The following is a 21642-nucleotide window of genomic DNA, read 5'->3' as shown; positions in this document are numbered from 1 at the left end:
ATAGCGAGTCGATACAATAGAGTACTTATATGCCTGATTAGCAGCATTCAATCGCTATTGATTCTTGTTAATATAGACGTTTGGGTTGATCTTCGTCAGCGAACATGCCTGAACCAGCCAAGTCCGCTCCTAAGAAAGGCTCCAAGAAGGCCGTCACTAAAACCGCCGCCGGTAAAGGAGGAAAGAAGCGCAGAAAGAGCAGGAAGGAGAGCTATGCTATCTACGTGTACAAAGTACTGAAGCAGGTTCATCCCGACACCGGGATCTCTTCCAAGGCGATGGGGATCATGAACTCTTTCGTCAACGACATCTTCGAGCGCATCGCCGGTGAAGCGTCTCGTCTCGCTCACTACAACAAGCGCTCCACCATCACCTCGAGAGAGATCCAGACCGCCGTGCGTCTGCTGCTGCCCGGAGAACTGGCCAAACACGCCGTGTCTGAGGGAACCAAGGCTGTGACCAAGTACACCAGCTCCAAGTAGAGCTCTGCTTCAACTCCACAAAACCCAAAGGCTCTTTTAAGAGCCACCCACCTTGTCGTTTAAAGAGCTTGATATACACAGTATATTATAACGTCTCTTGCAGATGAGGTGTTTACATTAAATCTACATAAATGAATGTTCATTAAGAAAGCTGTTCTCATGATAGTAGAGCTTTACGTGTGACATTAAACCCAAGGACTTGAGTGTCCCTAATAAGGTGTAGTTAATAAATACAGTCTGAAGCAATAATTCTCAAACTGTTTAAGGAAACCATTATATTGTAGTATTTGAATATACTATATACTTTAGTATGCTAAGACGTTTCTCTAAATTAGGACTATGAAATACTGTTCATAATGTCTTATCGAAAGAAATATGAACATTTTTAGGTTTCAAATTTTAAACGCATGTCTATAATAAACCATTCATCGCTGTGCTCAACAGTGAATAAAGAAACAGGCAAAAGGACGAGGGGTTTAGAATTTGGAGGACGAGCAGTGATTGGTTTACGACTGTCATCGACTCTAACCAATAGAAGAGGAGCACGCTCTCTTAAAAGCTGACTGTTGAGTTTTAGCGGTATTATTTCTGCATCCGTCTGTAGAAACAAGCGGTTTACGAACATCATCATGAGTGGACGAGGTAAAACCGGTGGTAAGGCCAGAGCAAAGGCTAAGACTCGCTCCTCCAGAGCAGGACTTCAGTTCCCGGTCGGTCGTGTTCACAGACTTCTCCGCAAAGGAAACTACGCCGAGCGCGTCGGTGCCGGTGCTCCGGTTTATCTGGCCGCTGTGCTCGAGTACCTGACCGCTGAGATCCTGGAGTTGGCCGGAAACGCCGCTCGGGACAACAAGAAGACCCGTATCATCCCCCGTCACCTGCAGCTGGCGGTGCGTAACGACGAGGAGCTGAACAAACTCCTGGGCGGAGTGACCATCGCTCAGGGCGGCGTGCTGCCCAACATCCAGGCCGTGCTGCTGCCCAAGAAGACCGAGAAACCCGCCAAGACCAAATAAACATTCTAATTTGTTTCTAAAATTCAACGGCTCTTTTAAGAGCCACCCATCTTCTCTATTGGAGAGCCTTTTTCTCTTAATCCACAACCAACAACTTTGTACTTAATCACCAGCTATTACTTTAACTATTTTAACCCAAAATGAAACCACGCTAAAATACATAAAACAGTGTTCTTGAGCATGTGAAGAATATTTTTGTTCATTATATGATACATGGATAGGTTTATCAGGAAAAGGTTTTGTGAATTTAGTGTTTTGTCATGTTATTACATTGTTTAAATTAAACGTATATATCCGTTTCACTTAAAATAACATTTCAAAAGCAATAAGCGGAACAAAGCATTTTTTTTAGCGGGAAGCCCAAACAGACCAGTTTGAAAACAGAAGCTACTCGGTCATTGGATAGCGGTCTGAGGTCACAAAGCAGCCAATCACAAACCGCTGTACCTTTATGACGTCATAAGCGTGTATCAATTGCTTTTGAAAGCAAGGGGCTTAATGAAAATGAACTTTGTTTTTTTTCCGCGGCACCGAGGAAGAAATAGTAAGTTGCAGCAATGGCAAGAACCAAGCAGACCGCTCGTAAGTCCACCGGTGGTAAAGCCCCGAGGAAGCAGCTCGCCACCAAAGCAGCCCGTAAGGAGACTCATTTCAACGCGATGGCGCACGCGCGCGAGGAAGCTCTTCAGACCACCACGGACAGTGAGGAAGAGTTTGCTTTTTCTTCAGAAGACGACGAAGATTTGGAAGATGAAAGCATGTATGTTAAGGAGCGATCTGATAAAGCCAATGATGCGATTTGCAACGAGTAAGTCTTTGTTTTTCCTACAGTAAAAAACCAAGATGTTTCTGGTTTGTAATCAAATACATTACGCTAATCAATTACTGTATTAAAACAAACACAAAAAAAGTGATTGTTATTGTTTATAAAGATTTTATATAAAAGTCACATTTAATCTTAAACATCAATGGAAAACAAAATCACGGTGATGACAGATTTGCCATTTTTTAGATGTAGTTGGGAGAACAATAAGATTTATAGATTTTGTATAATAATGAGAAAATTAAATTAAATCACTAAGTTGGCTTTATTTATGTTTTAACCTATTGACTTGTGTGTGGATGTGTGTATATATAAGTATGTATATTATTTTTCTAAATGGCTTGTTTTAACGAGTGGTTGACACAATAGATTGATGATGCCGTTGCGATCCTGTTGTCACCATGCTCACATTTTGCCTGCTTTCTTTGCAGATGTGAGAATGACAGTGAACAGACACCTGCCGCAAAGAGAGCCAGGACACTTTCGTGGAAAGCAGAGACTGATGTTGACCAGGTTTCACAGACTCTGAGATTCATTCCTGCTCGAGAACCTGGGCCTCTGTTATCTACTGCTGAATCACACTCTCCCATAAGTCTTTTCAAACTATTTTTCACAGAAAGCATTGTGGAAAACCTGTGCCACAACACAAATGCTCAGGCTGCCAGGGCAGCTCTAAAGGGCCGCAAGTACAAGTGGACAGATGTCAGTGTGGATGAGTTTTACCGCTACATCGGACTCGTGTTCTACATGGCTACGGTGAAGATGAGCTCCATCTCTGACTACTGGAGACAGGACAGTCCTTTCTCTCTGCCTTTTCCAGCCACAGTTATGTCAAAGGACAGATACCGCATCATTTCATGGAATGTACACATGAGTAACCCAGATGTAGATGAAGAGAACGACAGAAAGAGGAGCACAGCCCAACCTGACCATCTGTTCAGGATCAAACCCCTCATGAACACTATCCGTCTTGCGTGCAAAGCCTTCTATCATCCTAGAAGAAATCTAGTCGTTAATGAAAAATTTGTGGCCTGTAAAGCAAAGAGAGAAGTGACAGCGCACATGAAAGCCAAGCTGACAAAGTTGAAGTTTTTCATCCTTTCAGATTCATCAAATGGATATACTGTGGACTTCTCCGTCTACACGAGCAAGAACAGTTTACCCACAGACCGCGGGATTTCGTATGATGCTGTGATGTCTCTCCTGGACCGTAAAGCTTTGGGCTCTGGGTATCATGTGTACATGGATGATTTTTTCACAAGCCGTAAGCTCTTCGCAGACTTGTTAGCTCTGAAGTTTGGTGCTTGTGGGGCATACAGAGACCAGAGGAAGGGCTTCCCGAAAACTGCAGCTAATTCACTGAACAGAAACTCCAGCAGGGGATCCATTAGGTGGATTCGGGACGGTCCTCTTGTGTGTGTGAAGTGGATGGACTTGCAAGTGGCGTCTGTTTGTTCTACCATCCATGCTGCCTTTTCAGGAGAGCGTGTGCAAAGAAAAATCAAAGCACGACATACGTGGAAGGCGAAGTCTTTTCCGTGTCCTGCGCCTGTGACTGCATACAACCAGCACATGGGGGGTGTTGACCTGTCTGATCAGCTGCTGCAGTATTACGCTACACAGCACAAAACCATGAAGTGGTACAGAAAAATCTTCCTACACTTCTTGGATATTGCCACCAACAACGCTTTCGTATTGCACAAAGAACTTCAGGGCAACATGACTCACGATCAGTTCATGGAAGAGCTTATCGCAGAGCTCTGTGGCGTGTCACAGAAAGCAGCACCGAAACAGTTTAGTACAGACCATGTGCCAATTCCAGGAGCTAAACCGACTACAGTCGTCAGAAGAATCGCTACTGTCGGTCGCCGGATCTGTGTGCATTGCAAAGCCGTGCTTGGAAAGAAGCAACAAACGCCTTGGAAATGCCAGGCTTGCAACGTTCACTTGTGTCTTCAGTTAAATAGAAACTGTTTCCAGCAATGGCACAAAAATCTGTGATTTGTTAAAATTGCAAAAAATGTCATGACAGATGCAAATTTAATAAATAATCTTGGCAAAGCTGAGGCAGTAGTATTCTTGGGGAAAAACAAAGTGAAATTGAAGGCCAAAAATGTTCAGAAAGAGAACATGTCTGTTTAAAAAAGGTTTTTATTTTTATTTTTTCCTGATGCAGTGTGCAAAATATGTATGAATATGTGTGCATATTTATTATATGTGTGTATACACACATACACACACACACACTAACCAGCCACCTTATTAGGTACACCTTACTAGTACCGGATGGGACCCCATTTTGCCTTCAGAACTGCCTTAATCTTTTGTGGCATAGATTCAGCAATGTACTGGAAACATTCCTCAGATTTTGGTCCATATTGACATGATAGCATCATGCAGTTGCTGCAGATATGTCAGCTGCACATTCATGATGCGAATCTCCCGTTCCACCACATCCCAAAGCTCTATTGGGTTGAGATCTGGTGACTGGAGGCCATTTGAGCACAGTGAACTCATTGTCATGTTGAAGAAACCAGTCTGAGATGATTCACGCTTTGACATGGGGGCGTTATCCTGCTGGAAGTTGCCATCGGAAGATGGGTACACTGTGGACTCAATCGGTACCATTGGGCCCAAAGTGTACCAAGAAAATATCCCTCACACCATTACACCACCAGCAACAGCATGAACCATTGACGTTACTAGGCAGGAGGGATCCATGCTTTCATGTTGTTGACGCCAAATTCTGACCCTACCATTCGAATGTCGCAGCAGAAATCGAGACTCATCAGACCAGGTTTTTCCAATCTTCTATTGTCCAGTTTTGGTGAGCCTGTGTGAATTGTAGCCTCAAATTTCCTGTTCTTACCTGAAAGGAGTGGCACCCGGTGTAGGCTTCTGCTGCTATAGCTCGTCCGCCTCAAGGTTCGAAGTGATATGCGTTCAAAGATGGTCTTCTGCATACCTCGATTGTAACGAGTGGTTATTTGAGTTACTGTCACCTTTCTATCAGCTCGAACCAGTCTGGCCGTTCTCCTCTGACCTCTGACATCAACAAGGCATTTGCGCCCACAGGCCTGCCGCTCACTGGATATTTTCTCTTTTTCTGACCATTCTCTGTAAACCCTAGAGATGGTTGTGCGTGAAAATCCCAGTAGATCAGGAGTTTCTGAAATACTCAGACCAGCCTGTCTGGCACCAACAACCATGCCACGTTCAAAGTCACTTAAATCACCTTTCTTCCCCATTCTGATGCTCGGGTTGAACTGCAGCAGATCGTCTTGACCATGTCTATATGCCTAAATGCATACCATGTGATTGGCTGATTAGAAATCTGTATTAACGAGCAGTTGGACAGGTGTACCTAATAAAGTGGCCGGTCAGTGTGTGTGTGCGCATACTTTTCAGCACAAATAAGTAGTAATTTAAGCAGATGCTTTTATCCAAAGTCACTTACACGAGAAAAACAGAGTTTGAATGTTGTACTTTAGTATTGTCAATATTCTAATTATATTGTAATATAAGAAGTAATTTATATTAGAGGGAAAATTTACTTTTGGTTTATCTCCTGAGGCAAGAAGAGGGCGCATAGAGCAAAATACGATGCACTTTCCTTTAAAGCATAATAAAATAACAGGACTATCTTTGGAAAAAAAAAAGTGCATAATGTTTAGAAATCTTATATAATTAATAAAGTTGCTTTATTAGAAACAAAACGGCGATATGCATGTATGTACAGTGTTGCCAGATTGAAAATGTCCAAGTATCCTACCAGAAGCTCAAAATAGGCCTGCGTGTTAAAGGGATTCGTTTGCAGTACAGTTCTGATGCAGTCACAGACCACAACAAAATGCTCATTGGCTTAAAGCAGCACTATGTTATATTTTTTGTGTGTTCAAAATTCACCTATATAATGATCGAGTACATCATTAATTCATCTTCCAAACCGAGTTTTTGTGTTATGCCGAATCACAACAGTACACTTTTGATAAGTGCTTATATTGAAATTACTGTGGGCTGAATGTATAATGAGCAGCAATAAACGACATTTTGGCCTTTTAGAATGCATACTCATACTCCTGTGGATATTTTGGTGATGCCCTCCTGAAGTAACTAAAAGTAGTGAGACGCATTGCAATTTAGAGAATGTAATATTGTAATGCAATTACCTTAAAAAGACAGTGTACGATATAAGTATACAATATAATACACTGAATTTTGGAAGCAACTCTCAGTATACCAAAAAGCCTTTGTTACTGTTTAAGCAAGAATAACCGTAAAGCTATACCCATTGACATATCCACGTTGAATCTCACTGTATCTGACCAGACCTTCCTCACCTTCTTACCTGTCAAGATGAAAGAGGCTGCAGATAACATGGTTTGAAACATGCCCTATATATTTTGCCCGATTCAATATGTTCATGTTCTTTCTATCTTTTTGGCTGCTCTTCTGGAATTAAGCTGTACTTTCATCATTTGCTGCTTCTGTTACATTGATGTCAACCATATTTTGTTAAAGCTTCCTCTCATTGACCGCTGTCGCAGGCTTCGGCCGACTGGACTGACTTTGGGGACACTTCTTGTATTTACAGTTTGTTACACTCCTGTCAGTGCATCACACATAGTTGGCTACATCAGATAAGAAAATCTAGACTGTCATATGAAAGCTTTAATCCTCACGACTTTAAATCCATGTTTTATTCTCATTATATGTTTCTGTATCTCTAAGGTAATGAGAAAGGCAATCAGTGTTTGTGCAAATGCTGTTTCAGTTATGTTTATTCAATGTTGTGCATTTACATATAGTGTTTAGAAGACATCGTAGCTTGCCATAGATATTCAAGTCCATAATCAATAACAATTTCATTATCACAAAGTAATCATTTAGTAATCATTTTTTACATGATTTTTTTTTATAAGTTATTCAATGTTATTAATATAATTATTATTTACCCTTTTATTGCAGCGTTTATAAAAAAAGATTTTTAATACTAAAAACAATATACAACTAGCCTGTGCATGCTAATGTGTGAATGCAAAAGTAGGAAAAAAAAAAAAAGCTAAAAGAAACTGTCAAACAAGGCTGAAAATACTGCCTGCTCAAACATAATTGGAAACAACTAATAAGAGCAGCTTGGGGATGAAAATAAAGTTACAAACTCCTGCCAGTCTGTCATTCCGGTAGAATCTCGACCCTGGAAATACAGCAAAAAAATTCCAGCTATGCTGTCTGATGGTGGATGTCACCAAGGAGATTCCTCAGGCCTAAATCTTTTCAAGAATTACATTTCTTGACGTTCTGCCGACATAAATCTGCAAAAAACATACAAAAGCAAGAGAGCTTTATGGCCATAAAAACAACTTTCCCTGCTACCATAGAAACTATGCTGGTGACTAGACTGTAGTCCGGTGTAAGCTAATCATTCTAGCCCCCCACAAACTATCAACAGACTATCTTCATGAGGGTTGACCCCAAGACACTAAAGGTTCTCCATCCTACAGCATTTTGCCAGTTTGTTTAGGATTTGGGAATATAAACTAATTTACAGTGACTGTGTCCATCTGTTGTAATTAGTTTGATAGCTCGGGGCTCCACGCTTGGTAATATTTAGAATGTAGCCCTGGACACCAGATCACATCAGAAAATATCAGTTAAGCCACTAACAGAACATCTATCTCTACTCATACAGACAAAACGGTTTATAAAACCCCGCAAGCATGAGCTTGAACAACAATGACATCAGCAAGGAAAAATAAGAAATATAAAATATAGGAATATAATGAATGAATGAATAAACTGAACATAATAAACCCACGATTTGAGAATCTAAGGATTCTTCAGTACAGCTCTAGGAAAAGTAATGGTCGTTTTGAACTTTTTCTGTTAAGGTTAACAGAGACTACATGCTTCTATAACAGATTTTTTTTCTGAACTCCTCAAAAGATGTTTGGCTTGGCATAAATTTGTTTCTCAGCTCTTCAGGCATGCAGTTTCTTTGAGAAAAGACCTTTTGTTAAGATGTGTGTGTGTCTTTCCAAATCAATTTGCCACAGGTTCACTTCACCCTAAGTGCAGTAACATCTAATGAACTTGATATTTAAGTGTAACGTAATGTAACATAATGGCAGATAAGAGTATTCTGACAATGTCTTTCATACTTTTCTGGACCGTGATAGTATAATTTACTTGGCAGTCAATGGAACGATCCCAAGACTCCTGGTTTTAAGCCTAAATCTTAAATTTGTGTTCTGAAGACAAAGCTTTTAGGGGTTTTCAATGACATAGGAGGGTAAGTGAGTTTTCATTTTGGGGTGGAGTAACCCTTAAACACTTTAGATATACACAAGATATACCACCACAACCAATTTCAAGTATTAAAATTTTATAATAAAACCAAAAAAGGTTTTAAAATCTAAAATCAGTTTAGATTAAACTTTATCGGAGCATCAATGTAGTGCTTTTGTATCAGGGAAAAATAAAGGAAGCAACATTTTATGTTACTTTACTATTTGCTTTGATGTTTTTAAAGCGTGGGTATTATGTATGTTTTTACTTGTTAGTTAGTAACTATCATGTTTGTTTTTGCAATCCCAGTTTTGACAAATCACAGACTTTTATGCCAATCCTGGAAACAGTTTCTGTTCAACTGAAGACACAAGTGAACGTTGCAAGCCTGGCATTTCCAAGGTGTTTGTTGCTTCTTTCCAAGCACGGCTTTGCAATGCACACAGATCCGGCGACCGAGAGTAGCGATTCTTCTGACAACTGTAGTCAGCTTAGCTCCTGGAATTGGCACATGGTCTGTACTAAACTGTTTTGGTGCTGCTTTCTGTGACACGCCACAGAGCTCTGCGATAAGCTCTTCCATGAACTGATCGTGAGTCATGTTGCCCTGAAGTTCTTTGTGCAATACGAAAGCGTTGTTGGCGGCAATATCCAAGAAGTGTAGGAAGATTTTTCTGTACCACTTCATGGTTTTGTGCTGTGTAGCGTAATACTGCAGCAGCTGATCAGACAGGTCAACACCCCCCATGTGCTGGTTGTATGCAGTCACAGGCGCAGGACACGGAAAAGACTTCGCCTTCCACGTATGTCGTGCTTTGATTTTTCTTTGCACACGCTCTCCTGAAAAGGCAGCATGGATGGTAGAACAAACAGATGCCACTTGCAAGTCCATCCACTTTACACACACAAGAGGACCGTCCCGAATCCACCTAATGGATCCCCTGCTGGAGTTTCTGTTCAGTGAATTAGCTGCAGTTTTCGGGAAGCCCTTCCTCTGGTCTCTGTATGCCCCACAAGCACCAAACTTCAGAGCTAACAAGTCTGCGAAGAGCTTACGGCTTGTGAAAAAATCATCCATGTACACATGATACCCAGAGCCCAAAGCTTTACGGTCCAGGAGAGACATCACAGCATCATACGAAAACCCGCGGTCTGTGGGTAAACTGTTCTTGCTCGTGTAGACGGAGAAGTCCACAGTATATCCATTTGATGAATCTGAAAGGATGAAAAACTTCAACTTTGTCAGCTTGGCTTTCGTGTGCGCTGTCACTTCTCTCTTTGCTTTACAGGCCACAAATTTTTCATTAACGACTAGATTTCTTCTAGGATGATAGAAGGCTTTGCACGCAAGACGGATAGTGTTCATGAGAGGTTTGATCCTGAACAGATGGTCAGGTTGGGCTGTGCTCCTCTTTCTGTCGTTCTCTTCATCTACATCTGGGTTACTCATGTGTACATTCCATGAAATGGTGCGGTATCTGTCCCTTGACATAACTGTAGCGGAAAAAGGCAGAGAGAAAATACTGTCCTGTCTCCAGTAGTCAGAGATGGAGCTCATCTTCACCGTAGCCATGTAGAACACGAGTCCGATGTAGCGGTAAAACTCATCCACACTGACATCTGTCCACTTGTACTTGCGGCCCTTTAGAGCTGCCCTGGCAGCCTGAGCATTTGTGTTGTGGCACAGGTTTTCCACAACGCTCTCTGTGAAAAATAGTTTGAAAAGACTTATGGGAGAGTGTGATTCAGCAGTAGATAACAGAGGCCCAGGATCTCGAGCAGGCAGGAATCTCAGAGTCTGTGAAACCTGGTCAACATCAGTCTCTGCTTTCCACGAAAGTGTCCTGGCTCTCTTTGCAGCAGGTGTCTGTTCACTGTCATTGTCACATCTGCAAAGAGAGCAAGGAAAAAAATTAACATGGTGAAAACAGGATCACAACAGTATCAGTCTAGTGTCCATCCATCCATTTACTACCGCTTATCCGGGGTCGCGGGGGCTACAGTCTAAGCAGGGACTTCCCTCTCCCCAGACACTTCCTCCAGCTCTTCCGGGAGAACACAGAGGCGCTCCCAGGTCAGCCGAGAGACATAGTCCCTCCAGCATGTCCTAGGTCTTCCCGAGCCTCCTCCCGGTGGCACATGTCCTAAACACCTCCATTGGGAGGTGTCCAGGAGGCATCTGGAAAAGATGCCTGAGCAACCTCAGCTGGCCTCTCTTGATGTGGAGGAGCAGCGGATCTACTCTGAGCTCCTCCCGAGTGACAGGGTGAGGAGCTCAATCTCTCCTACAGAGGAAACTAATTTCGGCCGCTTGTATCCGGGATCTCATTCTTTCGGTCATGACCCAAAGCTCATGACCATTGGTGAGAGTAGGAACGAAGATCGATCGGTAAATCGAGAGCTTTACTTTGCGGCTCAGCTCCTTTTTCACCATGACAGACAAGCACAGTGACCTTACATTACTGCAGAAGCTGCACCGATCCATCTGTCGATCTCTCGTTCCATCCTACCCTCACTTGTGAACAAGACCCCGAAATACTGAAACTCCGCCTGGGGTAGGAACTCCCCACCAACCTGAAAGGGGGCAAGCCACCCTTGTCTGACTGAGAACCATGTCCTCAGATTTTGAGGTGCTCATCCCAGCCGCTTTACATTCAGTTGCAAACCGCCCCAGTGCACACTGTAGGTCCTTTCCAGATGCATCCAACAGGACAACATCATCCACAAAAAGCAGAGACGATATCCTGTGGTCACTAAAAAGGACACCCTCCGGCCCCTGGCTGCACCAAAAATCCTGTCCAAAATAATGAACAGGACCGGTGACAAAGAGCAGCCCTGTCGGACTCCAACATGCACTGGGAACAAGTCTGGCTTACTGCCGGCAATGCGAACCAAGCTCCTGCTCTGATCATACAGAGACTGGACAGCCCTTAGCAATGGGCCCCTAACCCCGTATTCCCAGAGCATTCCCAACAAGACACCGCGAGGAACCCGGTCGAATGCCTTCTCTAAATCCACAAAACACATGTGGACTGGTTGGGCAAACTCCCAGGAACCCTCCAGTATCCTGAAGAGGGTATAGAGCTGGTTCAGTGTTCCAGGATGAAACCCGCATTGTTCTGCTGTGGTTCGACTAACGGACGAATTCTCCTCTCCAGTACCCTGGCATAGACCTTCTCAGGGAGGCTGAGGACTGTGATACCCCTATAGTTGGAGCACACCCTCCGGTTCCCCTTCTTAAAAAGAGTCTCCCGGCACCCATGTGATGCTGCAGAGGCATATCAGCCAAGACAGCCCCACAACACCCAGAGACCTGTGGTACTCGGGGCGAATCTCGTCCACCAGCATGATGGTCGAGTCCTACCCTGGGTCCCCGGCCTCTGCTCCCTCAGTGGAAGACGTGTTGGCAGGATTGAGGAGATCCTGAAAGTATTCCTTCCACCCCCCGTCTATGTCCCCAGTCGAAGTTAGCAGATTCCCACAAGCACTGTATACAGTGTTGGCAGGGCACTGCTTCCCCCTTCTGAGGCGTCGGACGGTGTGCCAGAACCTCTTTGAGGCTGTCTGATAGTCCTTTCCATGGCCTCACGAACTCCTCCCAGACCCAAGTTTTTGCCTCCACAACCACCTGGGCAGCGGTCCACTTGGCCCACGGTACCTGTCAGCTGCCTCAAGAGTCAAAATAAATAAATAAAAGCAGACTTACTGGTTAAGATTGCCTTCAGCACTGAAAATTGAACAGCACTTGCTTGCCGCCCTTGTGTGATATGCACCTGAAGGCACCATATTCCTAAAAAAAAAAGAGAATAATAATAATAATAAGTATATATATTCAAACATTTCAGACTGTCAAAGGTAGTAAACCAGTGCATGCATAAGCAATGAGGAATTACAGTCCTATGGACTGATGGGACATCGGCGCACATATGCAGGGCTTGACACAGTCAGTCCCACTCAGGACTGTCCTTTGGGGAGTGCAACTGATGCGGTTGCACAGGGCCCCACTCTTTTAAACCTTACAAGCAATTTACATAATGAGATTTTGCTATTAGTACAAAAGATGAGGAGGAAAGATCATTTTTACATTATACCATATTTATTGCATTGAAATTTATTAATATTTTACTATGTTTAGGGGTGAAAAAGTTGCTTATTATTAATGCAATGGTACATAATTACAATGGGCTCATTTTTTCCACTGCTCTTATGAATGTTAATAGCATGATTGTGAACTATACTGAATAACATTAGCATAGACTTTTTCATGGCTAGTTTTTTAGTAGTTACTTCTGTAATCTATAAAATGTGGCTATATATCTTGCAAATAACACCAAGTATGCATGCCTCGTGTGTGTGTGTGCGTGATTGCGTGCATTGATATTATGCACAAAGTTAATAAAACTTGTAAATGTTGGTTACGTTTCACTAAAATGTGTTTTCATTATGTATTCTTTATTTATTTATTAGAGAATGGTGTGAAGGAACTGCAGATTGAACATGCCATTGGGGTATATAAAAAGTGTGTCTGCCTTTTCTTATAGATGGAAATAAAAAAAAAGAAGAGACATGACTGAATTACAGGCTGAGCTTGGTCTACCCACTTAGCTAGTAATGGGGGTCCCCAACCAGATTTTTCGAACAGGAGAAGGCCATAGTCTGTGCCCTGGGTTTGGACAAGAGCGGCCCCATCTTGTGCCCACTTGACAAGATCTTGATGCATTGGAGTCCATAAATAACGCTGTGAAACCATCCCAAAACTACTTTCATACATTAAACCCGCGCTCAATCTCTTCAAATCCTTTCAAAAGCTCACTAAAACAATAAAAAGAAACATAATGCGGTCCCCCGATGACAAACACAACAACCCTGTGAAGGATGAACTCTTGGATATGTCCTCACACAAGTTTGGACACAAGGTTCCTACACAACAAAAACAAAATTGCAAAAAAAAAAAAAAAAAAGCTGTGGCTGAGGCTGAGCTCACGTCGCTACCAACTACATTACACCACAGCAGACTAGCCCAGCTGAGCAGGTGCGCCAAGAAGCAGCGTAACCTCTGCCCAGAATAAGATGACTTTAGCTGCCTTCAAAAAGAATGCATCAGTGTCATCTCCCAACTGATATTTAATGCTATTTTGTTTGCACTTTCAGAAATGCCTCCTATGTACTGAATAGAAAGATGTTAAACTGCCACAAATGCTATGAATAAATATAAGCAGATAAATGTATTCTTTGACTAACTTATTTATCCACATCAAACGTTAATATATATATATATATATATATATATATATATATATATATATATATATATATATATATATATACATGCACACACACACACACACACACACACACACATACATATGCAATCACTTGTTTCTTCTGCACTGGAAAGATCAGTTTTATAGATACTGGTTTCATATTATTGGTAACTGCCCTACATTATCCCATTATATTAACTGAAATTATGAATAAATTATAAGGTGCAAAGATTATGCACGTATTTTTCTTTTTATTGCCGGTAAGCAAAAAAAAAAGCTCACGTCAAGCCCTGTACATTTCAGCCTGAATTGACCTGAAACAGCAACGCGTGGCTTTTACGACTATTGTAAGACAGAATACGACTTACTCATTACACATTGCATCCTTTCTCATGTCATATCGCTCCTTAAAACGAATGCTTTCATCCTCCAAATCGTCGTCTCCCGAAGAAAAGCCAAACTCTTCCTCGCTGTCGGTGTTCGTCGGGAGAGCTTCCTCACGCGCGTGCGCCATCGCGGCGAAATGACAATAACGCTACAAAAAAACGTGCCGTCAGTTAACCGCGGGGCATTTAACGTGCTTTTATGGCTCGTATCAGATCATTATTACAATATAAAACGATTGCGGGACGCTTCGATTTTAATGTTACTACTTCTCCTTCTTTGGTGTTTAACGGAAGTCGGCGCATTATCGCCACCTCCTGTACTGGAGCGTGAACCGATAAACGATAGGGAGACTTTCCAGGTCCATTCTCCCGCTCACCTCATAATAAGTTTCAAAACTGTATTCTGTATCCTATTTATTATACACGTGTCTTTCAAAAAGCCATAATTTGTAGTTCTTTTTAGTTTTCTCAAGTGAAATTCCTCACACTTTCTTTTATCCTTTCTGTTTCGTATATTTTTTGCATTCAAGCAGCACGTTCAACAGATTCTACTCTCACAAAATTAAGACCAGTGTCAAAAAATAGAAGAGGGACAGCTGATACAACCTTCTTATTATTTTAGTTTAACCCCTATTTGTTTATTATTATTTTATTGTTATTATTATTATTACTTCATTTGGCGGCTCACAATCACAAATTGACGCTAAACGCAACTTTCGGATCCATCTTAATTTTTTAGCTCAATCTTTGTGGAATGAAACGCACAGGATTGTGGGATATCAAAGGCAGCTATTGGGACACAGCAAGGAATTAAAGCAGAATTTGAACTCCCATTCGCTCTCATTCTCACATCCGCATGCAAAAAATAAAAAAATAAAAATAAAAATAGCACGGATCGTTAAAAGAAGCAACATGCAAACACATATACTTTACACATTAGAAGGCGCCACGCAACCCACACAATTTATAGTTAATAGTTTGCATGTATTTTTTCTAAGTTTGGCCAGTATTTAAACCATTTAAACCATTTAAAGACAAATTGCAAATTGTGAACATTGATTGCTCAGATAACAGTGCATGCCTAATGATGGGCAGTTAATGGATATAAAGGTTTATAGTTTGTTAACGGTGCGTCAGCATCCATATGTAAAGCATTATCAAAACATTTGCACTTGAACAGATACTTAGAAAATACTTTTAGGTTATGCTGAAGAGGTGGTCAACGCAATTTAAAAATTGACCAAAACTAGACCTTTGGGATAGTCTAAACATTCATTTTATTGCGTGTTACATTACAGAACTTGCACATGGTTAGAAAAAAAAAATATATAAAAAAATTATGAATGTAAAAAACAATTCAGTTGAAAGTAATGAATACATCTTGCTGGATATGCTTAGCAATAAATAAACAATATTTTGGGGAGACGTTGAGTATAATGAGAATAAATGAAAGACAGTTGATTAACATTTAGCATGCTAAACTTATACTTCTTCATAAATGTCTTAACATGGTCCAACATATTCATTAATTATACTTATATTTATGCTTTATCAGTGAGGGAGTATTTTAATGATATTTTTTTTCAACTTCAGATTTCTAAACAAACTATTCCAGTAAGAAATTACAGCCGACATAGAAGCAAGGCTTAATATATATTGCTAAAAATAATTATGAAACTGTGTCAATATTTTTTTCCCAGTCTGACTTTTTTTGCTTTAGTCTGTTCCTCTCCTCGCTTTCTACGGTGTAATAATATGTGCTTTTCTGTGATGTTACATTCTACGCATTCACCTGATTGACTTTATTCTCAGTCTGGTTTCCTCTTTTCTGCCTCCCTTCCGCTAACTGACGAAAATAAATCACTGGTGTTACTCCCCCTGTACAGTAGGTGGCGGTATGAGAGAGAGAGAGAGAGAGAAAGAGAGAGAGAGAGAGCGCGTGTGTGTTTCAGTTAGGTCCTGTAGACTACTATAAAGCTCTGTACGCGCGACATAATATTTTATACAGCGTAGAAACTTGAAGCTCTGTAATCATGTCTGGAAGAGGCAAAGGAGGTAAAGGACTCGGGAAAGGAGGCGCTAAGCGTCACCGTAAAGTTCTTCGTGATAACATCCAGGGAATCACTAAACCCGCCATCCGTCGTCTCGCTCGCCGCGGCGGAGTCAAGCGTATCTCCGGTCTGATCTACGAGGAGACCCGCGGTGTGCTGAAGGTGTTTCTGGAGAACGTGATCCGTGATGCGGTGACCTACACCGAGCACGCCAAGAGAAAGACCGTCACCGCCATGGACGTCGTGTACGCTCTGAAACGACAGGGACGCACTCTGTACGGCTTCGGAGGTTAAACGCGTCCGTGATACAGAAAAAAAAACCCAAAGGCTCTTTTAAGAGCCACCCACACTGTCACTTAAAGAGTTGATGTCGTGTTGCTATTGAACTAGTGATAGAAAACAATTATAAGAAATACTGAAACCGTGTTGCACTACATATTGCTCCCAGAACACACTCTTATACCAAATAAACTGATTTAAAGCCACGTCCAATTATAATAAGAACTGGTAGTGTTCCATTTAAATGTGTTTGATTGCTTTGCTTAGCATTTCCATTGAAGTTACAGTGGTTTACAAAAAATAAAAATAAAATCAGATGACTATGGTATTTCGGTTTGAGCAGAAGTGAAATAGGCGAGAGAGCAGATAAGTCGTTGTTTTCGTTTGTTCGGATTTTTTAAAAATAATTATCAAGGGACTAAAAGCCGCATTATATTATGTTTAAAAACCAATTTTGTTTTGTTACATTTTAACAAAAAGAGCGGGAAATTGGTTCAGAGCCAACCTATTCACATGCGGTGGGTGGAGCTTTCAATTCATCGCCTGTGATTGGTGCTCGTGATACTTTGAGTTGTCCAATCACATACAAATATTTGGGTTTCGTCTAGGATAACACACAATCAGAACATACTACACCTCCTTGAAAATTAGCATAGAGAAGTCGATAAATAAATATGTCTGACTCATTCTCGCTATTGATTCGTTTGTGTTATCATCATGCCTGAACCAGCCAAGTCTGCTCCTAAGAAAGGCTCCAAGAAGGCCGTCACTAAGACCGCCGCCGGTAAAGGAGGAAAGAAGCGCAGAAAGACCAGGAAGGAGAGCTATGCTATCTACGTGTACAAAGTACTGAAGCAGGTTCATCCCGACACCGGGATCTCTTCTAAGGCGATGGGGATCATGAACTCTTTCGTCAACGACATCTTCGAGCGCATCGCCGGTGAAGCGTCTCGTCTCGCTCACTACAACAAGCGCTCCACCATCACCTCGAGAGAGATCCAGACCGCCGTGCGTCTGCTGCTGCCCGGAGAACTGGCCAAACACGCCGTGTCTGAGGGAACCAAGGCTGTCACCAAGTACACCAGCTCCAAGTAGAGATCCGCTCCAGCTCTACGAAACCCAAAGGCTCTTTTAAGAGCCACCCACCTTATCACTTAAAGAGCACCTAAAACGATCCTATGAAGCAGTTTTGTATTACAAGAAAGTCTCATGAGTCCACTGCCTTTTCAAATATTAACCCTTTTTTTTGTTTTCCTCACGATTCCATCCACGCTTTCAATTAGTCAATTACATGACCTAATTGTTAAGGAATTACAAAAAAAAAATAAATGGTTGCATTAGAAAAGAGATTGCAGACTTTTTGTTTGGAAACTCTAACATAATATCCTTATTTCTTGCATTATTACTTTTCTGTAACTGAGTACATGGGCTGAAAATATGAGAAATTATTTTATAAAAAAATCAATACTGCTAAAAAAGGTAAGTCCGGTGACAAAAATGGTACACGTGGTCTTTAAATAACGGTACTAAAAAGTAATAAAAATAAATTAAGCCATTTTATATATATATATATATATATATATATATCAAATAAAAAAGGTAATGTGGTCTAACTTAATGTTAGAAAAATAAATAAATTTTAACATATCCTGCCAGGAAAAAATATATACTCTTCTACTATGATTAGCAGCATATTATAATGTTTTCTGATGAGTCGTGAGACTGTAATGATGCTGAACATATAGCAATGCCAGCGCATGAATGAATTGTATTATAAATATTTAAATATAAAAGGGATACATACATATAGTAACATAGTTGTATATAATGTATACATAATGTATATGTAAACCCCAAGAAAACATTATCGTAACTGTTTATTAAACTTCAAAGATGTTTCGATACATTTTTGTTTTACTTCTTGTTCAAACATATTCTCTGAGGCTAGTTCTGTTGAGCTGGGTGTTGAGTCTACACGGTTCTCATGTGACAGTTAAGTCTCGCGGCGCCGCTCCGCAGCACTTCATTGTTTTCTGTCTATCGACGTGTGAACACTATCTACTCAGAGACATGGCTGAAACCGCTCCAGCTGCTGCCGCTCCGCCGGCTAAAGCTCCCAAAAAGAAACCGGCGTCTAAGCCCAAGAAAGCGGGCCCGAGCGTCAGAGACCTCATCGTCAAGACCGTGTCCGCCTCCAAGGAGAGGAGCGGCGTGTCCCTCGCCGCGCTGAAGAAGGCTCTTTCTGCGGGCGGCTACGACGTGGAGAAGAACAACTCCCGCGTCAAGCTCGCCGTCAAGAGTTTGGTGACCAACGGCACCCTGGTTCAGACCAAAGGTACCGGCGCCTCCGGCTCCTTCAAGCTCAACCAGAAGCAGGCCGAGACCAAGAAGAAGCCCGCCAAGAAAACTCCCGCGAAAGCAAAGAAGCCCGCGGCCAAGAAACCCGCCGTCAAGAAATCCCCAAGAAGGTGAAGAAACCGGCCGCCGCTGCGAAGAAGGCGACAAAGAGCCCCAAAAAGGCGAAGAAGCCTGCAGCCGCCAAGAAAGCAGTTAAGAGCCCCAAGAAAGCGAAGAAGCCTGCAGCTGCTAAGAAAGCGGCCAAGAGCCCCAAGAAGACCAAGGCGGCCAAACCCAAGACGGCGAAGCCCAAAGCAGCCAAACCTAAAAAGGCAGCTCCCAAGAAGAAATAAGTTTCTGTTTTTTGCTTTTTCTTTCCAAAACAAAACGGCTCTTTTCAGAGCCACCCACTTGCTACAATTAAGGAGCAACACTTTAATTAATTATAATTATAGTTAATGCTTTTAGGGATTATTTTTTTATCTTGGTATTAATACAGTGCAATATTTTATGTATAAATCTATGGATGACTACACCGTGTCTTCAACGAAATGCTGTTATTTGGGAAGAAGTCTGCTTTGTCTTAGAATATTACTTAATCGAAAACATTGATAATTCATATTCACATTAGCATATTAAATATCTGAACGGAACTGATTGCTAAAACAATTGAAACTATTCTCACTTTAAAGCAAACATCAGATCTGATTTACTTACAAAAGCAATTTTTTTTTTTGCATTTTTCCCGTTCAATTCGTCTTACAACTGATATAGAATAACAAAAAGAGGAGGAGTTTGAAGTTTCGGAGGGGCTTGCAGTGATTGGTTTGCAGCTGTAACAGACTCTGACCAATAGACGAAGAGCAGTCTTTCTTAAATACTGATCGCCCGGTTGGTTATTTCAGTCTATTTTAGTATTACTTTTTGAAAATGAGTGGAAGAGGTAAAACCGGTGGTAAGGCCAGAGCAAAGGCTAAGACTCGCTCCTCCAGAGCAGGACTTCAGTTCCCGGTCGGTCGTGTTCACAGACTTCTCCGCAAAGGAAACTACGCCGAGCGCGTCGGTGCCGGTGCTCCGGTTTATCTGGCCGCTGTGCTCGAGTACCTGACCGCTGAGATCCTGGAGTTGGCCGGAAACGCCGCTCGGGACAACAAGAAGACCCGTATCATCCCCCGTCACCTGCAGCTGGCGGTGCGTAACGACGAGGAGCTGAACAAACTCCTGGGCGGAGTGACCATCGCTCAGGGCGGCGTGCTGCCCAACATCCAGGCCGTGCTGCTGCCCAAGAAGACCGAGAAACCCGCCAAGACCAAATAAACACGACCTCACGAAACACACAAAGGCTCTTTTCAGAGCCACCCACTTTTTCTGTGAAGAGCAGTCTGAATTATAATTTTTAGTGTTGGTTTCTATGCAGTCCACATTATAAACACGATTTGCGCTGTGCCCAGACTAGACACGAAGTATAAGTATACAGCGAATACGTGTAGCGATAAACAACCGTATTAAACAGCACAATATGGTTATGAAAGCTAAAAAGATCTAACGAGCTACACTAAAATAAAACAGTGCGAAATTTGTTAGCATCCACCCCCCTGTCACGTATAACGTAGATACAAAGTATATTTTCATTGGCTTTAATTCAAACAGAGAAGCCCTCTGGTGAACAAGCATGTAGAGTTAAACAAAATATATCAATGTAGCACTGAATAGAGAACATTTGAGCGGGAAACTCGGTCCTCCGCTGCTCGTTCAAAAACAGAAAAGGCACGTCATTGGCCGCCTCACGCTGTGACGTAAACACAACAGCCAACCAAATACAGCAAGTGACGCACCGCCCAACGAGAAAGGAGAGTTTAAAAAGCTGCTGCAGCTGAACAAAGTCATTCTGTTGTAAAATAATACAGGAAAATGGCAAGAACCAAGCAGACCGCTCGTAAGTCCACCGGTGGTAAAGCCCCGAGGAAGCAGCTCGCCACCAAAGCCGCCCGTAAGAGCGCTCCGGCTACCGGCGGAGTCAAGAAGCCTCATCGTTACAGGCCCGGCACCGTGGCTCTGAGAGAGATCCGTCGCTATCAGAAGTCCACCGAGCTGCTGATCCGCAAGCTGCCCTTCCAGCGTCTGGTGCGAGAAATCGCTCAGGACTTCAAGACGGACCTGCGCTTCCAGAGCTCCGCTGTCATGGCCCTGCAGGAGGCCAGCGAGGCTTATTTGGTCGGTCTGTTTGAGGACACCAACCTGTGCGCCATCCACGCCAAGAGAGTCACCATCATGCCCAAAGACATCCAGCTGGCCCGCCGCATCCGTGGAGAGCGCGCTTAAACGCAACGCTTCATCTTAAACACAAAGGCTCTTTTAAGAGCCACCAAAACGCGTCTAACAAAGTGCGATTTTCTGAAGTTGTGAATCTCGTGTAAAGTTGATCTATACAATTATTTCATTAATTTCTTTTATCTATTTCCTGTAGCTTTTATTATTGTAAAAATAATAGGTGTAGCAAATCAAGTATCATTTTAAAATGTAATTGAGTTCATTAAAGGAAGCCATTCAAAATGTTTTGTGGAGCAAAAACCATAGTCTTCTAGTCTGTGGTCAGTAAATGGGTGTCCATTAGACCATTTGGATCTGGACTTCTCATATCTGCAGTATTTGCGCAATCAAAATGGTTTTCAATAGCTCTGGCTACTTGCAAAAAAAATATTTTTTTTAATTTCAT

At 42.1% G+C, this 21642-nt stretch overlaps 8 protein-coding genes and 1 pseudogene across 9 annotated transcripts; 8 read left to right on the top strand and 1 right to left on the bottom strand.

Annotated features, from left to right (window-relative positions):
• The first annotated feature begins 100 nt into the window (after positions 1-100).
• LOC122330863 (histone H2B-like) lies at positions 101-529 on the top strand. Its single transcript, XM_043228197.1, has one exon. It carries the CDS (start codon positions 105-107, stop codon positions 480-482), a length of 378 nt encoding a protein of 125 aa, XP_043084132.1. The 5' UTR covers positions 101-104; the 3' UTR covers positions 483-529.
• Positions 530-966: 437 nt separating this feature from the next.
• LOC122330840 (histone H2A) lies at positions 967-1525 on the top strand. The gene has a single exon (XM_043228173.1). The coding sequence runs from the start codon at positions 1112-1114 to the stop codon at positions 1496-1498; it is 387 nt and encodes a 128-aa protein (XP_043084108.1). The 5' UTR covers positions 967-1111; the 3' UTR covers positions 1499-1525.
• Positions 1526-1535: 10 nt separating this feature from the next.
• Positions 1536-4539, top strand: LOC122330799 (piggyBac transposable element-derived protein 4-like). Its single transcript, XM_043228115.1, has 2 exons — positions 1536-2306; positions 2753-4539. Exons 1-2 carry the CDS (start codon positions 2056-2058, stop codon positions 4320-4322), a joined length of 1821 nt encoding a protein of 606 aa, XP_043084050.1. The 5' UTR covers positions 1536-2055; the 3' UTR covers positions 4323-4539.
• Positions 4540-7077: 2538 nt separating this feature from the next.
• LOC122330800 (piggyBac transposable element-derived protein 4-like) lies at positions 7078-14540 on the bottom strand. Of its 2 annotated transcripts, XM_043228116.1 has the most exons (3): positions 14242-14540; positions 12316-12399; positions 7082-10498 (listed from the first exon to the last, which is right to left on the bottom strand). In XM_043228116.1, exons 1-3 carry the CDS (start codon positions 14385-14387, stop codon positions 8929-8931), a joined length of 1800 nt encoding a protein of 599 aa, XP_043084051.1. In that variant the 5' UTR covers positions 14388-14540; the 3' UTR covers positions 7082-8928. The 2 variants fall into 2 exon arrangements, with proteins under 2 accessions (XP_043084052.1, XP_043084051.1); XM_043228117.1 differs by lacking the exon at positions 12316-12399 and having other exon boundaries at positions 7078-10498.
• A 1669-nt stretch (positions 14541-16209) lies between these two features.
• Positions 16210-16628, top strand: LOC122330868 (histone H4). Its single transcript, XM_043228201.1, has one exon. The coding sequence runs from the start codon at positions 16293-16295 to the stop codon at positions 16602-16604; it is 312 nt and encodes a 103-aa protein (XP_043084136.1). The 5' UTR covers positions 16210-16292; the 3' UTR covers positions 16605-16628.
• A 659-nt stretch (positions 16629-17287) lies between these two features.
• LOC122330856 (histone H2B 1/2-like) lies at positions 17288-17934 on the top strand. Its single transcript, XM_043228189.1, has one exon. It carries the CDS (start codon positions 17307-17309, stop codon positions 17682-17684), a length of 378 nt encoding a protein of 125 aa, XP_043084124.1. The 5' UTR covers positions 17288-17306; the 3' UTR covers positions 17685-17934.
• A 699-nt stretch (positions 17935-18633) lies between these two features.
• On the top strand, positions 18634-19279 carry LOC122330818 (annotated as a pseudogene).
• A 577-nt stretch (positions 19280-19856) lies between these two features.
• Positions 19857-20279, top strand: LOC122330841 (histone H2A). Its single transcript, XM_043228174.1, has one exon. It carries the CDS (start codon positions 19857-19859, stop codon positions 20241-20243), a length of 387 nt encoding a protein of 128 aa, XP_043084109.1. The 3' UTR covers positions 20244-20279.
• Positions 20280-20608: 329 nt separating this feature from the next.
• LOC122330835 (histone H3) lies at positions 20609-21285 on the top strand. The gene has a single exon (XM_043228169.1). It carries the CDS (start codon positions 20838-20840, stop codon positions 21246-21248), a length of 411 nt encoding a protein of 136 aa, XP_043084104.1. The 5' UTR covers positions 20609-20837; the 3' UTR covers positions 21249-21285.
• Positions 21286-21642: the final 357 nt, after the last annotated feature.

The sequence above is a fragment of the Puntigrus tetrazona genome, chromosome 25, assembly GCF_018831695.1.
Source record: "Puntigrus tetrazona isolate hp1 chromosome 25, ASM1883169v1, whole genome shotgun sequence".
Classification (NCBI taxonomy): Eukaryota; Metazoa; Chordata; class Actinopteri; order Cypriniformes; family Cyprinidae; genus Puntigrus; species Puntigrus tetrazona.
The sequence above is the reverse complement of the archived record's forward strand: the minus strand, read 5'-3'. Positions and strand labels throughout refer to the sequence as shown.

What these genes read in the sequence shown, in the direction of transcription:
- LOC122330863 (XM_043228197.1), top strand. Translation starts at nt 105, where the DNA reads ATGCCTGAACCAGCCAAGTCCGCTCCTAAGAAAGGCTCCAAGAAGGCC.
- LOC122330840 (XM_043228173.1), top strand. Translation starts at nt 1,112, where the DNA reads ATGAGTGGACGAGGTAAAACCGGTGGTAAGGCCAGAGCAAAGGCTAAG.
- LOC122330799 (XM_043228115.1), top strand. Translation starts at nt 2,056, where the DNA reads ATGGCAAGAACCAAGCAGACCGCTCGTAAGTCCACCGGTGGTAAAGCC. An exon ending in AATGATGCGATTTGCAACGA is followed by an intron (nt 2,307 to 2,752) that starts GTAAGTCTTTGT and finishes CTTTCTTTGCAG; the next exon opens with ATGTGAGAATGACAGTGAAC.
- LOC122330800 (XM_043228116.1), bottom strand. Translation starts at nt 14,387, where the DNA reads ATGGCGCACGCGCGTGAGGAAGCTCTCCCGACGAACACCGACAGCGAG. An exon ending in AAGGATGCAATGTGTAATGA is followed by an intron (nt 12,400 to 14,241) that starts GTAAGTCGTATT and finishes TTTTTTTTTTAG; the next exon opens with GAATATGGTGCCTTCAGGTG. An exon ending in GCTGAAGGCAATCTTAACCA is followed by an intron (nt 10,499 to 12,315) that starts GTAAGTCTGCTT and finishes CTCTCTTTGCAG; the next exon opens with ATGTGACAATGACAGTGAAC.
- LOC122330868 (XM_043228201.1), top strand. Translation starts at nt 16,293, where the DNA reads ATGTCTGGAAGAGGCAAAGGAGGTAAAGGACTCGGGAAAGGAGGCGCT.
- LOC122330856 (XM_043228189.1), top strand. Translation starts at nt 17,307, where the DNA reads ATGCCTGAACCAGCCAAGTCTGCTCCTAAGAAAGGCTCCAAGAAGGCC.
- LOC122330841 (XM_043228174.1), top strand. Translation starts at nt 19,857, where the DNA reads ATGAGTGGAAGAGGTAAAACCGGTGGTAAGGCCAGAGCAAAGGCTAAG.
- LOC122330835 (XM_043228169.1), top strand. Translation starts at nt 20,838, where the DNA reads ATGGCAAGAACCAAGCAGACCGCTCGTAAGTCCACCGGTGGTAAAGCC.